The sequence below is a fragment of the Larimichthys crocea genome, chromosome X, assembly GCF_000972845.2.
Source record: "Larimichthys crocea isolate SSNF chromosome X, L_crocea_2.0, whole genome shotgun sequence".
NCBI classification, from domain to species: domain Eukaryota; kingdom Metazoa; phylum Chordata; class Actinopteri; family Sciaenidae; genus Larimichthys; species Larimichthys crocea.
The window spans coordinates 7,541,348-7,558,562 of NC_040020.1; the positions used below are offsets into that span (position 1 = coordinate 7,541,348).

The following is a 17,215-nucleotide window of genomic DNA, read 5'->3' on the forward strand; positions in this document are numbered from 1 at the left end:
GCCTCAGGTCAGCTGATGATCCACGTCTTTGCAGAGGAGGGAGGAGTACAAACAACACGAAACATGTTTTGCTTTTCCGAAACTTGTCACGGACACGCAATCTATTTCTTATACTGTCAACAGGAACAACAGCATGAGAGAAAAGCTACTGAAGGTCCCGCAGCTACAGGAACGATGAGAACTTTCAAAGAGAGTTCGTTATTTCAGATCAACGGTGCCGTGCCGAAGACGAAGCAGCTCGCCGCTCCGTCAGTGTCATCAACGCCGAGTTCAGCTTCAAACAAACTGTCAGCACATCTCAGGATATTACTCCTGAGGAGGAGGGTGAATGTTTCCACGATTAAATATGATTCATAAACCAAGACTAAACATTAAGCTTGAATATGAAACAGTATGTAAAGTCACCTTTGATATATCAGACAGGCGGCGGATCAAACAAATAAAAAAAAAAATATCAGAACTTTATTCACCCAAGAAGGATTTTATTAGTCAGATGGAGAACATGATGAGGAGCTTCATGAGAGGACAGAGCAGTCTGTGCTGCTGCAGGTGGAACAAACAGGAACGACTCCACACTCGCAGTAAACTTGGTTCTTGGTCATCGTGAGTGTGTGAGATGTGTGTGTGTGTGTGTGTGTGTGTGTGTGTGTGTGTGTGTTGCCTCAGTCATCCACAGCGATGTTGCGGAACAGATAGGCCATGGACTCCCCGTTATGGATGCGGCGGATGGCCTCAGCCAGGATCATGCTGACGTCCACAGTCTTGATCTTTGGACACTGCAGCTTCTGCACCTCGTGAGGGACGGTGTTGGTCACCACCACCTGGAGGCGGAACACAACAACCTGAGTGAGACGATCACCGTGACGACATCTCCAACACTGACCTCGCTAAGACTTTATCACCAGACTGTGCTGGACAGCTGATCAGCTCTCACCTCGTCGATCGCAGACTCCTCTATTAGCCTCGGTGCGTCTGCAGACAGCAGCCCGTGCGTGGCCATCACGTAGATCTTGTAGGCGCCTCGCTCCTTCAGGATCTCTGCTGTCGCAACAAAGTCCTCCACATCGTCGATGATGTCATCCTGAGGAAAAGACGAGGCGTCACACGGGAAGAGGAAAAGAAACACTGATGACTGATGTCAACGTTCCTCGGACCTCACAGATGTTTTATGACGTAATCGAATGTTTTGATCAAAAGTTTGAGGTCTTACGACAATGATGGCGATTCTTCCTCCTACATCTCCAACAACAGTGATGGGAGGCTTCTCCTTCGCCATCATCACTGAAAGACAGACGGAGCAGCGTCACTTCAAACTCTAGAACCGATTCTCGCAGCGAAGTTACGGCAGATTTGGTGAGAAGAGATTCGGTTAAAAACCTGCAAACATCATGCAACACAGCTCCACACCGACCGGGCTCCATCTACCACAGCACCAGCACAACACCATCAAACATCTGGATGCTGTTTGTTTACATGGTGCGACCACACACCACTACACTTCTGGCACCGTGGTGGACGGACGAGTGGATGCAGAACTGAGCCTCTCTTAGAACCCACAGACAGAGATCGACCATTACTTTAATCAAACACTGTAACTGTTACTTTGATTACAGATTACTTTACTGCCCATCTTCATATTCAAATGTTTAAAGCATCACCGTGTAACTTTCCTCTGATGATCTAACATCTGTTGATCCACTCTGACCTGTGATCAGCTGAACGGTGTCTCTGTCATTCGTACGTCTGTTCTCACACTATGTAACTTTGGGCTCCGGGTCGGGAGAAGTACGTAACGCTTTACGGCACTAAGTCACACAGCAGCAACTATTTCACTGATTCTGGTGAAACTGGATCATATTTTATGGAGGAAATGTTTTCTGGTTTTCCCTCTGATGTCCTCCGGCTGCTCCGCCTCAACTCTCTGTGATTTACAGAGTTTATGATGGACAGTGAAGTAAACTGCTGACAGCTGTAGCTGCTGTTAGCTTCAGTCCGTCCGCTTGGCGGTGAGCTCAGAGCGACGAGTGTTTGTACCAACAGGCGTTATGGACTACCAGGAAGAAGAAGAGGAGGTAACCAGGCTCAGCAGCTTCTATGGACATGATGGCAGAGGAGAAGAGAGTGAAGAGGACGCTGACGGAGGAAGCTAAGAAGAGAAAAGGAGAGAGTGAGCGAGCAAGAAGCCGCCGGACAAGAGTAAATGTGGGACTGACTTTTAGTGGTTGGTGAGAGCTTGGTGAAATAAAAGGCTGAAAGACAGACGCCGAGCTGGGCTGACTGCTGCTGGACTAGGCAGTGAGATCAGCTGCTGATGTAATCAGAGTAAATACTCGAGTACAGCTGGACATAGTTACACAGTGTTGCTTTAAGTTGCTTCAAAGGATTTCAGTGATAGTCGATCCGGGTCTAGAACCCATCACATCTGAACAACAAGGCACATTCAGAGCTCCCAACACCAGCACGGCCTCCGTGCGACATGTTGGAGTGGTCGAGGATTTCCAGTCACATCAAGCAACTGGAAGAACATGAGCAGAAATTTGTCCACGACATTATCGATTAGATTCATCTCAAGCAATTAATGAACTAAAGTTCATAATTAAGTCTGTTTAACAACCTGAATCTAGTTTAGCTGAGTCATTATAAATAATGCTATTTAATTACATACTGTCTCTTTAGGCTCGTTAAATAGAAACATCTGTGCTGAACACGGCGACATGAGGAGACTGAGGGCTTCCAACAAATATCACGGACATGCAGTCCTGACCCGTCAGGCCCGGACTCCTCAGTCCTCTGAAGGCGTGCCGTCGTATCTTGCACCAAGACCGGTATCGAGTCCTAGAAGTTTCGAGGTGTGGGCTCCAAGAATTGGAGGTCGAGTCGACACCTTGAAACATTCCTGAACCATGTCAGGACAGATGTCGTCGTGCTTCAGTGTATCAGGACACTGCGTTTAAAACAGCTCAACAGATCTGGAATGTTTCTGTTGTTGAAGACACAGCTGGAAAAAATGAACGCAGGTCCTAAATTCCTCCTGAACTTCAGCGGTAAGCTGCGCTCAGAGTGTGAAATGCCTCAGTAAAGATGGCATCGACACTCAAAGCAGCTTCGAGGTCACGGCGTCTTAACGTGGCATAGACACAGATTTGTCATGTCCAGATGTGAAATGAGGTGGAAGCCCTCTTTAACTCATCAGTCCATGCAGTGAAGCAGAAACAAGCAGCAGGCACAAGTGTTAGGATCATACTTGGGAGCTCTATCCCAGGGAAAGGGGCCAGATGTCTGCTGCCTGCGTTTGCAAAAGAAAATATTAAAACACAATTAAGACAAACAGACGAAACATTACAGAAGTTCCTGTGAGGAGGTTTGACGACTTGATGATTTCATGAATCGATGCGGAGCTGCAGACACTGATACAAAACACACCTGAGAGGCGAGGACAGAGCAGACGGGACGAGAAATAAAAATGTGAGTCACTGCATGGCCGACCTGAAACTGCACGCTCAGCACTTTAGTTTTAAGCAGCTTTGAGAGGAGACTGTGAGCAAAGGTCGGCCCTGCCGCCGGCCCGTACTCAGATACTTGGATCTTAGAAAGAACAGAACAGGAAGTCCAAACTGAAGCTCTGCACGTCGCCTGACAGCAAGAGCTTTGATGGTTTTGATCATCTGCAGGGGCTGCGTTCCAGTTCAGGACGGGGTGTGTGCACAGCTCAATGAATTCTGTGAATACCAGAACCGCTCATACTCGGCTGGACGCTCACGTCTTTTGTCTGCTGTCAAATTTTATTCTGATTTTTAAAGGTTAAAAGAACAAACAGATCTTTGATTACATCGATCGACGTTTAAATTTCAGTAATCAATAGAACATTTTACTATCAATAAATAAATAAATGTTATCAAGGTGATATATGACTTATACTAGGAAGGACTACGAAGGGGAATTATGAGACTCAGGTGATCCTGATCCGGATCACATCGTCTCTTTGTTGACGCTCTCTCTCTTTCCCCTGTTAGCTCAAAGTTTGCGGCGAGGTAAACAGGAAGCAGCGTGTTTGTGCAGCGGCTGGGGAAGCAGGTTAAAGTAGTTTGTGAGTAAATACTGAAACGGTGACAAATAGAAAAACACTCAGCAGCTCGTCCGTGTCGAACAGAGCCTGCGGCTCCTTTCTCTTTTTTAAAACTAGTCTTGTATCAAAGCGTCGTGACAAAGACGAAGCACGTCTGTCATAAAACAAACACGGCGTTCTTTGTTGTTCACGCTCGGCCTGTGATGAAACAGAATGAGTCATAAAACTGATCAGAGAACAAACATGAGGAACAACAGCACAGCTCTTACATGGCAGCTCCAGGCCGGTGTGTCCCGTGGTCGTGCGGGACGACGGGGGAGAGTGCCAGCCGTCGGCCACGTTGGACTCCAGCTGGTGGGCCTCGCCGTGCATCACTGCCAGTCCAAGTCGCAGCCTCTCGGCGTAGGACTGAGCTCTGAGACACATGCACACACACCAGAGTCAAAGGAAGACTTTTGCACAGAAGGACAAACCACAGCGCCCCCTAGCTGAGCGTCAGGTCTTCTCGTTACCTTTTGGCGGCTGACGGAGACTTTGCAACAATGATGGCGTTCCTGTAGTCTGGAATCTAAAGGAGGGGACAGAGAATCAAAAGTTTGAATAAACGTAGCCGAGCTTCTTCTAACGTGCACGGCGTCACAGCCTCACCTCCTCCTGGATGTACTGGATGAGGAAGGGAGAAGCTCTCAGGTTGTCCACCGGGAAGCTGAAGAAGCCCTGGATCTCTTTTTGGTGGAGGTCCATGGTGATGATGTGAGTTAGTCCTGCAACAACCAACGACGTCAAACAAGAAATGAAGATCGATAAACTGGCCTCAACAGTTCTGAACTGAAGTGGTGCACGGTCTGACAGCTGCACACGCATCGTGCAGACAGACCTGGTGTGCAGCTTCCTGACCTCCATGTTTGCTTCATGTTCACCAGGAGGAGGAAGGAGCACAGACAGACTGTCAGATCAGAGCAGGACTTGTACTGGGCTCCATACCGGCTTTAGCTAACATGGATGCCAGCAGCTTGCAGACGATGGAGCCTCTCTTCCTCATCTTGCACTGCTTGCTGTAAGGAAAGTATGGAATGACCCCGATGATGTTCTTGGCACAGGACGTCTTCAGGGCGTACGCCATGACCAGCAGCTCCATGATGGCCGTGTTGACATCTCTAAAATAAAGAGAGAGACTAGATCAGACAACCTGCGGGCAGACCGAGGCGCCTAAGGCTGATGTCCACAGACTGCCGTGATGAAGAGCGGCTGCTGTAACAGGACGCTGCATGAACAGCTCGCTGAAACCAGAGAGCTCAGATAAGCGGGTCGGCGGCCTGCTGGGTCTGCACACGCTCAGTACATGAAGCGGTGAACTCTGGTTATCTCTCAGAGGCTCCTCGTCGTGTTTAACAAGGACAAACAGACTCGGCAGAGGCGAGGTCAGCGGTGAACGTGACGTCAGCACAGACGACGTCACGACAGACGAAAGGTTTGTCAGGCTCAGCTATCACGGGACGTTTAAACGTCTGTTCAGAGAAAACGAACAGCTGCAGTGTGCAGGACAAAGAGGCTTCACCTTGTCCTTCACCTGTCGGCTCTGTCGTTAACACGGGTTAAAGTCAGACTCTCCATTTGGAATTAGTGAAACATGTCACAGGTCACGTTACTAAAAAAATGAGAAGGTTTCAGCCCCGGTCACTAACGGAGACATCAAGTTTGAACAAACCAGCACGAGGATCTGAACAGCTGGTTTGCAAAGCTGCTGAATAGATTCAGCAGAGCTACAGTCAGACTAATTAAAAACTTTTATTGATTATCATGACACAGTTTCAGGGCGTTCCTGTAACCATGGTAACTCAAGAAGCTGTTCACACACACAAGCAGTCATAAACCGGTCGTGACTCTGCTCCGTCACCTCTCTGTTCTCCTCAGGTCGCCTCTGTGGAGTCTGAAGGACAGAAACTTCACAGCTCACCTGGGAATGGTCTGAATGATGAAGATGTCTTGTCCTCGGACAGACTCTTTCACGTCCACTCTGGTCTCTGAAAACAAAAACAACCGCTGTGAGTCCAAGAGAGGCGACGCTAAACGAGAGCTCGTTAATTTAAGACGAAGGATATTTAATCAGCCTCACCTTTATTTGACTCCTGGTACACCACCGACTTCCCCAGCTCCACTCCGAGACGCCTGGAAGACAAAGTCACAGTGAGACTTTTATTTTGTGGTCATCAGTAACGTCCACGTCTGTCTGTGAAGTGAAGCCGACACAGGTAGGACGTCACGGAGACTACGTCCAGGTTTTAGACAGTCTGCGGGGACGTCTCAGAGATACGTCAGGTTTAGACAGTCTGGTGGACGGCACGAGAGACTACGTCCAGGTTTTAGACGTCTGCGGTGGACGTTCACGGAGCCTACGTCCAGGTTTTTAGGACAGTCTGCGTGGGGGACGTCAACTGAGACTACGTCCAGGTTTTTTAGACAGTCTGCGGGGAGTCACAGAGATACGTCAGGTTTTAGACAGTCTGCGGGGACGTCTCAGAGACTACGTCCATGTTTTTAGACAGTCTGGGACGTCTCGAGACTACGTCCAGGTTTAGACAGTCTGCGGGACAGTCCGGAGACTACGCTCCAGGTTTTAGTGACAGTCCTGGGACGTCCGGAGACTACGTCCAGGTTTTAGCAGTCTGGGACGTCACGGAGACACGTCCAGGTTTTGACAGGTCTGCGGGGACGTCACGGAGACTACGTCCAGGTTTTAGACAGTCTGTGGACGTCTCGGAGACTACGTCCAGGTTTAGACGTCTGCTGTGGGACGTCTTCAGGGAACTACGTCCAGGTTTAGACATCTGTGGTACGTCACTCGGTAGACTACGTCCAGGTTTCGACAGTCTGCGGGGACGTCACGTGAGACTACGTCCAGGTTTTAGACAGTCTGTTGGACGTCTCGGGGAGACTACCGTCCATGTTTAGACACGTCCAGGTTTAACAGTCTGGACGTCACGGCGACTACGTCAGGTTTTGACAGTCTGCGGGGACGTCACGGGACTACGTCCAGGTTTTAGACAGTTGCTGGGACGTCACAGGACTCGTCCAGGTTTTAGACAGTCTTCGGGGAACGTCTCGGAGGACTACGTCCAGGTTTAGACAGTCTGTGCTGTGTTTTTTTTTTTTGTGCAGAGTGAGTTCATTAATTAGTCGTATGAAGTCAGACTCAAACCTGTCCCGGGCATCACTGCCTAGGGCAACAACACAGAATGAAGCTTGGCACAAACAGTCGCCTCGCCTGTTTACATCGTTACTCAGTCTCATAATGAAACGGCTCTTCACGTCGGGTTTGTTCTGTTCAGGTCAGCAGAGTGTGCACAGAGCAGCTACCTCACAGTCAATATGATTTAACCTTGCTCCCACAAGAAACAAACTAAAACCTGTTGGCTCCAGAACGAGAAACATAATCTCTGGCAATAATGTTCTGTGACGAACAAAACACTTGGAAGCTGTGGTGAGCAACAGCAACTTATAAATAAAATGAGACGAGACCGCGAGACGTCCCCCAGACGTGTCTAAAACCTGGACGTAGTCTCTGTGACGTCCCCGCAGACTGTCTAAAAACCTTGGCGTTAAGTTCGCGGTGACGTCCCCGCCTAGACCTGGTCTAAAACCTGGACGTAGTCTCCGTGACGTCCCGCAGACTGTCTAAACTGGACGTAGTCTCGTGACGTCCCGCAGACTGTCTAAACCTGGACGTAGTCTCCGTGACGTCCCCGCGACTGTCTAAAACCTGAACGTAGTCTCCGTGACGTCCCCGCAGACCGTCTAAAACCTGGACGTAGTCTCCGTGACGTCCCCGCAGACTGTCTAAAAACTGGACGTAGAGTCTCCGTGACGTCTCCCGCAGATGTCTTAAAACCTGGACGTAGTCTCTGTGACGTCCTCCAGACTGTCTAAAACCTGACGTCGTCTCTGACGTCCCCGCAGACTGTCTACAAACCTGGACGTAGTCTCTTGACGTCCCACAGACTGTCTAAAAACCTGGACGTAGTCTCCGTGACGTCCCCGCGACTGTCTAAAACCTGGACGTAGTCTCCGTGCCGTCCACCGCAGACTGTCTAAAACCTGACGTAGTCTCCGAGTACGTCCCACAGACTGTCTAAACACTGGACGTAGTCTCTGTGGACGTCCCGCAGGACTGCTAAAACCTGGACTAGTTCTGTGACGTCCCCGCACAGACTGTCTAACCTGGACGTAGTCTCCGGACGTCCCCCAGACTTCTAAAACCTGGATTTCCGTAGTCAGTCCGTGACGTCCCCGCAGACTGTCTAAAACCTGGACGGTCGTGAGTCTCCCGTTGCTAACTGCAGCGGTGACGTCCCCGCAGACTGTTCTAAACCTGGCGTAGTCTCTGAGACGTCCCCGCAGACTGTCTAAAACCTGGACGTAGTCTCTGAGACGTCCCCGCAGACTGTCTAAAACCTAGACGTAGTCTCCATGACGTCCCCGCAGACTGTCTAAAACCTGGACACACACACACACACACACACACACACTCTCTCTCTGGCCTCAGGTCACCTGCAGCAGCTGCCAGGTGTTCTCCAGGTACGTTACCGTAACTCACTCTGTGATCTTCTTGGCCAGCTCGGTGCACGCGGGGCTGGAGTTGGCGGAGAACACTCGGTATCCGCTCCGCGAGACGTTCATCTTCGTGTATCCGTAAGAAAGCTTCGGCGCGTGGGACACCAGAGACCTGTGGCCCCCGAAGCGCCGGATGGGCATGTTCCTGTGGGCGGAGTCAGCCTGCGGCAGGAAGCGGGGTCCAAAACAAACACACACCTGAGCACGCGCGTGAGTTAAACGGCTCCTCCGCGCGCGCTCAGGTTAAAGTGAAGCTTGGTACCGGAACAATGGCGACAGGCGAGCGGAACCAACCGAACCAGCCGGGTCTACGAACCGGGTCTACGAGCCGGGTCTACGAGCCGGGTCTAGCAGCCCAGCGAGAGCACACGGAGAGCCGAGCGGTGCGTGTCCATGCGGGGTCAGCGGGTCCACACCGACACGGCGGCTTTAGTGAGCGTGGACACGAAGTGACGAGGAGTCAGACTTCAGGACTCCGCCGGTACCGCGAACTCACCGAACTCACCGAACTCACCGAACTCACCGCGAACTTTGGAGCAACGCGGCCACAGCGGGAAAAAACACGCCACGAGCTCACGTTCATTGGGTGAATGAAAAGAGGGAGTGACGTCGGAGAGAACCAATCAGAGGCCAGCTCGAAACAGTAGAGGGCGTGTGCGGTTTAATTCAGACCAATCAAGGCTGCGGGATTTGTATGACGTGTTCTTAAAGCGAAACGACCAAAAAAGAAAATGAGATGAAAGTTGTTTTTGTTAGATTTAAAAATCTTTAACAAAGTACGAAATAATAAATTAATTCTTACTAAAAGATCCAGAGATTTATTACTCTATGTTTACACGATATAATCGTAATCAATCTAATATCTTTGCAGGGACGTCACGGAGACCACGTCCAGGTTTTAGACAGTCTGCGGGGACGTCACGGAGACTACGTCCAGGTTTTAGACAGTCTGCGGGGACGTCTCAGAGATCACGTCCAGGTTTTAGACAGTCTGCGGGGACGTCTCAGAGACCACGTCCAGGTTTTAGACAGTCTGCGGGGACGTCACAGAGACTACGTCCAGGTTTAGACAGTCTGTGAACGTCTCGGAGACTACGTCCAGGTTTTAGACAGTCTGCGGGGACGTCTCGGAGACTACGTCCAGGTTTAGACAGTCTGTGCTGTGTGCAGAGTGAGTTCATTAATTAGTCGTATGAAGTCAGACTCAAACCTGTCCGGGCATTCACTGCCTCAGGGCAACAACACAGAATGAAGCTTGGCACAAACAGTCGGCCTCGCCTGTTTACATCGTTACTCAGTCTCATAATGAAGACGGCTCCTTCACGTCGGGTTTTTCTGTTCATTTTTCTATTGCAGCATTTCAAACCCACACAGCGCTGTGAGCTAACCATGCAGTCACACTTTGTGGTAAATGACACAAACTCACAATTTATATTTCATTTATTTTCAGAATAGAAATGATGAACAAACATTCTTCACGTGCTTTTTCTGTGGAGACTTATGAAAAATAGTGTTTTTGATTTAAAGTATTTAAAGAGTGCAGTGTGATAAAAGGGCCGTAATAAATCATGAGCAGAGAAAAACGCTCTGTTACAAAGTGTTTATGTAATATTAATAATAAAGGAAGTCGACATTAGTTTATTAATAACATACGATGTGACTCGATCACTCAACACCAGATTCCAGTTAAAAAATGTTTCACTCACGCTTAATGGCTTTTATTGTTTGCAGTAAAAAAAACAAAGTGCTTTCCAGTCAATGCACAGTGGATTCATGAAAATACAGCGATCAGCAGAACATCAGGCCCACCTGTCAAATGTTACGTACATCCTCCTTCTGACCCGTCGAGGCCTCCTCAGACCTCTGAAGCTCCAAGACGTTGGCAGATCTTTAAGCTGCGAGGTGTGGCCTCCATGTATCGTTGGAGGTCAACACTGTGTTCCTCAAACAGTCCTGGACCATGTTAGCTTTGTGGCAGGGTGCATTATCCTGCTGAAAGGGGCCATCAGGGAACACTGTTTCATCATGGTCCAAGGACTCCCAGCAGAACCTCAACCAAAGCATCACACTGCCTTCTCCCCATAATGCATCCTGGTGCCAGGTGTTCCCCAGGTAAGCGACGCCATCAACAGATGGGACCACCTTCTTCTACCATCGCTCTGTGGTCCAGTTCTGATGCTCACGTTGGGTCTTTGAGCAGTGGACAGAGGTCAGCATGGACACCCTGACTGGTCTGTGATGGACTGTGTTCTGACAGCTTTCTATCAGAACCAGCATGAACTTCTTCAGCAGTTTGAGCTACAGTATCGGACCACACGGCCAGCCAGGTGTATCATGACCTTGTTGCTGGGACCACACGGCCAGCCAGGTGTATCATGACCTTGTTGCTGTTTCCTTGGACCAGTCCAGGAACACCACACGAGAGCTGGAGATGTTCTGACCCGGCCATCGAGCCATCACAGTTTGGTTCTTGTCCTGACCCTTATTCATTTTTCGACTCTGAGGACTAAATGTTGTGACTGCAGATCATCAGTCACCTGTCAGGGCTGAACGTGACAGCTGATCTGTGGTTTGAATCAGAAATGTTGCTGATTAACGAGTGTGTGAAGTCATTAATGTGTAAGTGCTACAGGCTGGAGCTGCACCGGAGTCAAACGTCCACGTGTACAGCTTTACACTCACTGTGAACAACATGCTGCTGCTGCTGCTGTTACACGAGGAATGCACGCATTCACCTGACACGCACCTGTCCGCTGTCTGCCAGCTTTGGCTCGGTGGATCACCACACCTGTGCTGTGCGCCTGCTCAAGTTCAGTGAAGGCGCCTCCTACGTCGCTACCCTCTGTTTCAAATCTTTCCACTGAACAACCAACAACCGCTCATCTTCTCACTTCCTGTTTCATCCTGAATTCTTAAGGTGGAGGTGATGCAGTCTTTCTCTGTCACCCCTTCAGCACCTTCTCCTTCAGCAGGTCCAGGATGACCTGCCTCTCCTGGCTCTCCAGCTCAAACCTCCGTTCCCGCTCTTTCCTCTCAGCTCCCAGACGCTCCCTCTCCAGAGCGATCTTACCTGAGAGTTCAAAAAACCCAAACAGAGATCAAATCTGTGACTGAAGCACATTGCTCTTGATTTGTGGACAGTTTTAAAGGTCCAGTGTGTCAGACTTACAGAATATTATGAATATTATGAATATTACATTTATGCCATATTCTGCTAATAGATCCACCTAAACCTGACACACTGGACCTTTAATATTCTGACCTGTAACACGTTGGGTTTAATCACACTGTCTGAATCTTACTCCGTTGGATCTCGAGCTCCTCCCGGCGCAGAGCGAGCTCCTCCTCTCGCAGTCGCTGCTCCGCCTCCGAGCGTTTCTCCAGGAAGCTGAGGATCTCAGAGTAGGTCTGGCAGCAGCACTGGCAGGGCCGCTTGGCCATGGGCGCCGCCGAAAGCTCGGCCATTTCCTCGTGGTCTTCTTCGGGTTCTGCTGTGACAGTAAAGAACGCACAAATACTTTATTACACGGGCGCTTAATGTTGACACTGAGGTGATTTCAGTTACGCTCCACCACAGCCTGTGAAAGAGCCTCTGTGAATCCTTAAAGGATTTTAAATGTTCAACCTTTGCACCAATGAAGTCGTCATCAGTCAGTTAACATCAACAACCTGCTGCCAACGCAAACCCTGAGAGTTATTAACAATGCTACTTGGTGTTAGTTATTTATGTCGTACAAGATGAGGAGTTATGAAACCATGCAGTATTTGTGACATCGCTGTGAATCACACCCCTGAATTCTTGGCAGCGACTTTTACTACAACCACAAAATGAACTGAGTCATATTCTATGAGGGAGCTAGAAAGACGCAAAGCGAGCGCCGAGCTCCGCCAAGGTTCAGTCTGACATCTGCAACCATCCTTCAGACAGACAGACAGACAGACAGACAGACAGACAGACAGACAGACAGACAGACAGACAGACAGACAAAAATACACTCATACGTTTTCCAGTTATTCTCATCAGGTTGGAGCCAATCCCAGCTAACACTGGCCAAAGGCAGGGTATCAATCAAACAACCATTGACACCTACGGGCAACTTAGGGTCACATACAAGTGTGTTTGGACTGTGGGAGGAAGCCAAAACCATCCAGTCGGCCCCCAAAGGCCTCAAGGAACCCAGGATGGCTTCACCTGTCGGGCTCAGTTCTTACCTGCCGCAGGTGTTTGTGTGATTGTGATGTTGGGTTTGTCCTGTTCTGGTAGAGTTAGTTCTTCGATGGCTCGCTTCCTCAGTTCATCCTCCTGAGAAAGATGAAGGCAAGATTAACCCTTGCTTCTACGACCAATAAGAACAAAGAAAATGTGAATGAGAGCGACAGCAGCAACCAATCAGAGCAGAAGAACTTATACAGCAGCAGTACGAGTGAATAATTACTTATGACTGAATGCCACCAAGAGGAAGGAAAGGGAAGTGTCAATTTTCTTTTCTAGACTTAGTTCTACAAATAAACCAACAGAGGTAGAAGAAATGTTTAATACGATGTTGGGGATCCTGACCCAAATATAAAATACTGGACTGTACCACTGGTTCCCAACCAGTGGCTGGATTGCACAAAATAAATGTGGAGGGTCAGGAGCTGATTAATGAGAGTGTGCTGTTATCTGTATATTTTTATGCGAAATGGTGGAAACTGGACCTCTAACATTTTTTCAGATAGAAACTCTGACTCTGAGAGTTTGTGACAGAAAAATCACTTTTACACTCCAAAACAGCTCGGACGCTGTGTAAACCTTAGAGAAACAATGATTGTAAATTTCAACTTATATTCAGCTGAACAGAACAAAGATATCCTGAATTTGATGCAGCAACGCGTCTCAATAAAGTTTGGCTTCCACAGGTAAACAGGTGATAGGATCATGATCGGGTATGAAAGCGGCGTCCTCGAAAGGCTCAGTTGTTTACATGACGGACGGGGCGAGGTTCAACACCTTTAGCGTTTGTGGACTCACAGTTTTGGAAATCATGGATGTCGAGTCCTCTAATTTTTTGGAATTGGGGCTGTAGACAGATACAGCAGCTCTATGACAAGGGGCTGAACGTTGATATTTCCTCATATTAAGGGGTGACAAACTTAAAAAACACACCCTCTTACCTGGTACTTCGTACTTTCCCCGCTGGCAATGAGCCCCTTCTCAGCCTCCAGCTCCAACACCTCATGGAGCAGATCCTCCTTTTGGGCGTACAACCTCTCCGTCCCAAACCTAAACACATGCACGACGTTTGTACAGTATTTCTGCAGGAAACAGAAGTTTGCTTTTACCGTCCTGTGAACTGACCTGCGCAGACTGGGGAAGTCCTGCTTCTTGTAGTAGTCCAGCAGCAGCATGGTCCTCTCCCGACACCTCCGGGCATCCACCTCAAAGTTTTCATCCTGGAGCGCCGCAGTAATAATCTCACCCACACGGGCCCAGATCCGTCCTGAGTGCAGGAACCAACAATGATGAACACAGAGACCCTGATGTTTGAATGAAGGGTGGATTGTTGAGCTTCATTAGAAACATTTCTGACGTCACCTGGCTCTTTGGAGGCGAACGGGTTCTGGGCGATAACCTCCCGCAGAAGGATGATGTCATGCCGCGCTGAAAAACGCACCTGGCGCTTTCGTGGAGTCGTGGAAGGACCGGCGAGGGAAAAACCTGAAGTTCACCATAGAACAGAATATAATGGATCCAGCGGGTCACACACCAACAGCTGCTTCACTGCTGGACTCAGTGCTGTCAGCTGCTGCTGACCTGGCTGATGATTGGCTGTTAACAAAGCTGGTTTTTGATCAGAAGTAATGTAATCAGAGTAAATACTCGAGTACAGCTGGACTTAGTTACACAGTGGAGTCTGCAGCCTTGTGGACTCAGTGTTGATCTGTTATATTTCCTGACATAAGACTTAAAGGAGTACTAAACTGATCCAGGTTGGATGAGTACGGGGGTAATTACATGTTATTACGCACAGAACCAAAGAACCCAGATGGGCCTGCGTTGCGCTGCACAGAGTGAAGTGGTACCAGCAGCAGAACTGCTGTTAAACAGATGTACACAAGTGCAAAGAGCCGGCAGCCTGCAGCTACAAAGACCCAGAGAGAGGCGAGACAAACAGCCTGCAAAGAGCTGACCGACCCACGGAACCGACGGCACGTTCAGAGCCGAACCTGCGCGTCAGAGGAGGAGGACTCGAGAGAAGCACCGAGACGTCGTTCAGACTGAACATAAGTGTTAAAAGGCGCGTGAGCCGAGCAGGTGGTACCGTTTCTCACCGTTGTTGATCGGCACTTCCACCACCACCCGTTCCATGGTTCTGTTCGGTGCATCCGGGAACCGTCTGACGCGCGCCGTACACGTCCACGCACCAGTACAGGTCCCCCCACTGACGTGTGAGACAACTTGGCGGAGAACCAGAGTCTCTGAGACGGAGGTGCCGTCTGCACCGAGCTGCGCTTACTCTGAGCGGCCACGAGATGGAGCCAGAGAGGTTCTGTTCGGGGAGCCCGGAGGTGAAGGCGGTTCACCCACCAGAACCACCAGAACCATCGGAACCATGAGACCCACCAGACCCATGAGACCCACCAGAACCATCAGAACCATGAGACCCACCAGAACCATGAGACCCATCAGAACCATCAGAACCATGAGACCCACCAGAACCATGAGACCCATCAGAACCATGAGACCCACCAGAACCATCAGAACCATGAGACCCACCAGAACCATCAGAACCATCGGAACCATCAGCACCGATACACAGATAACACTAAAGTAACGCTGGTCTAACATTAAAGTAAAAACCTGGACGTAGTCTCCGTGACGTCCCCGCAGACTGTCTAAAACCTGGACGTAGTCTCCGTGACGTCCCCACAGACTGTCTAAAACCTGGACGTAGTCTCCGTGACGTCCCCACAGACTGTCTGAAACCTGGACGTAGTCTCCGTGACGTCCCCACAGACTGTCTGAAACCTGGACGTAGTCTCTGTGACGTCCCCACAGAATGTCTGAAACCTGGACGTAGTCTCTGTGACGTCCCGCAGACTGTCTAAAACCTGGACATGGTCTTGTGTCTTGTTTGCAGGTTTTACAAACGTCTCTTTTACAGCCCTGATTCCAAAACAGTTTGGACACTTTGTGAAACATAAATTTGACTCGATGTCCATGACTTCGAAGACCAGTTTGAATCATGGACCCGTCAGTCGGTCTCAGATGTTCTGGTCCAGAGCAGTGTGCGGTGTCTCTGGATGTGGTTGATATCTGTCTCTGTCTCTGCCTGAGGGGTCGGAGGTCACGGACACTCAGTGCTGGTTCTGAGATGTCTCTGATTCTTTGAAAGAGATTCTGGATTGTAGACGGTGAAATCCAGAGACTGAGTCGTTCTCCTTGAACTGTCTGCAGCTGTTCATTCTGTTGTAACGTCATATTAGTGAGCACAGATCCATCCAGCCTTCACGGGCACGGCGTGTGGACCGGAGTCTTATAATCACCGGGAGGTTGCCAGGCAACCAGCTGTGACTTGACTTGTTAATTATGAAGCTTCAGAGGTGTCGGTGCTAAGCTAATGACTTCCTGGCCCTAACTTCATATCCTCGTGTGTCTGTATTGTTGGTTTTGCTTTAATGGAAATTTAAGATGCTGTTAATTAGTGATGGAGATGTACATGGACAGCTTGCTCGTTACTACAGCGACATGTAACAGAGCGTACGGTTTGCAATGTTTGAGACATACTCGGCCGATAACGAAGACACGAGGCTGCTCCTCAAACCTCCACGATGTTTGCAGATGTCAGCGAGGAAACTTAAACAGGTAAAATAACGAGACTGAAGATTTAATTAGTGACATCTGCAGCTTTAATCGAAACATTAAAGAACCTGAACATCATTAGAAACACGTGCAGCAGAACCGAACGGAACAAGAAGTGAGGTGGACCCTGGAGTCACAGTAACCATGGTAACAAAGCAGCGACAGCTCGTTAACACCCTCGTGTTCCTCAGCACACACACACACACATGTAGGTGAAAAGGATTATGGGGTTTGAATGACAGTCCTGCCCTTTTCCACGTGGCGTTCACTGAGCGCTGCCCCTGTGGGAACTCACAGTGTTTTCACTGAAGATGACTCACCCTGAACCTCCTCCCTCCTCAGCTCCTCGTTCGTCCACTTCTTCTTCCTGCGGCTGCTTTTCATGCCCGAATGTGAAAACTGTGACATGAGACGAGGCGACGAGCTGTGAGATGAATAAGTTAACACACCCGATCTCTACAGACGCTACGCTGACACTGTACATCAAAAAATGTAAAAGAGAGCACGAGGATGTAATAATTAAAAAGATTTAAATCATCATCCTGTAACTGTCCTCTGATGATCTAACATGTGACCTCCTGTTGATCCACTCTGACCTGTGATCAGCTGAACGGTGTCTCTGTCGTTCGTACGTCTGTTCTCACTCTATGTAACTTTGGGCTCCGGGTCGGGAGAAGTACGTAACGCTTTACGGC

The 17,215-nt window shown here is 49.3% G+C and overlaps 2 protein-coding genes across 4 annotated transcripts; both read right to left on the reverse strand.

The window, feature by feature from the left end:
• Positions 1-461: 461 nt before the first annotated feature.
• On the reverse strand, positions 462-9,203 carry LOC104933634 (phosphoribosyl pyrophosphate synthase-associated protein 1). Of its 2 annotated transcripts, XM_019261472.2 has the most exons (11): positions 8,661-9,203; positions 6,183-6,235; positions 6,024-6,090; positions 5,051-5,223; positions 4,715-4,830; positions 4,579-4,634; positions 4,336-4,481; positions 3,245-3,286; positions 1,211-1,281; positions 935-1,081; positions 462-821 (listed from the first exon to the last, which is right to left on the reverse strand). In XM_019261472.2, exons 1-11 carry the CDS (start codon positions 8,816-8,818, stop codon positions 663-665), a joined length of 1,188 nt encoding a protein of 395 aa, XP_019117017.2. In that variant the 5' UTR covers positions 8,819-9,203; the 3' UTR covers positions 462-662. The 2 variants fall into 2 exon arrangements, with proteins under 2 accessions (XP_019117017.2, XP_010747438.3); XM_010749136.3 differs by lacking the exon at positions 3,245-3,286 and having other exon boundaries at positions 663-821; positions 8,661-9,201.
• Positions 9,204-11,045: 1,842 nt separating this feature from the next.
• On the reverse strand, positions 11,046-15,268 carry LOC104933635 (scaffold attachment factor B1). 2 transcript variants are annotated; one of them, XM_019261474.2, is made up of 7 exons: positions 14,990-15,268; positions 14,253-14,375; positions 14,016-14,157; positions 13,832-13,940; positions 12,890-12,980; positions 11,980-12,165; positions 11,046-11,747 (listed from the first exon to the last, which is right to left on the reverse strand). In XM_019261474.2, the coding sequence occupies exons 1-7, from the start codon at positions 15,024-15,026 to the stop codon at positions 11,620-11,622; spliced, it is 816 nt and encodes a 271-aa protein (XP_019117019.1). In that variant the 5' UTR covers positions 15,027-15,268; the 3' UTR covers positions 11,046-11,619. The 2 variants fall into 2 exon arrangements, with proteins under 2 accessions (XP_019117019.1, XP_010747439.2); XM_010749137.3 differs by having other exon boundaries at positions 11,980-12,168; positions 14,990-15,266.
• Positions 15,269-17,215: the final 1,947 nt, after the last annotated feature.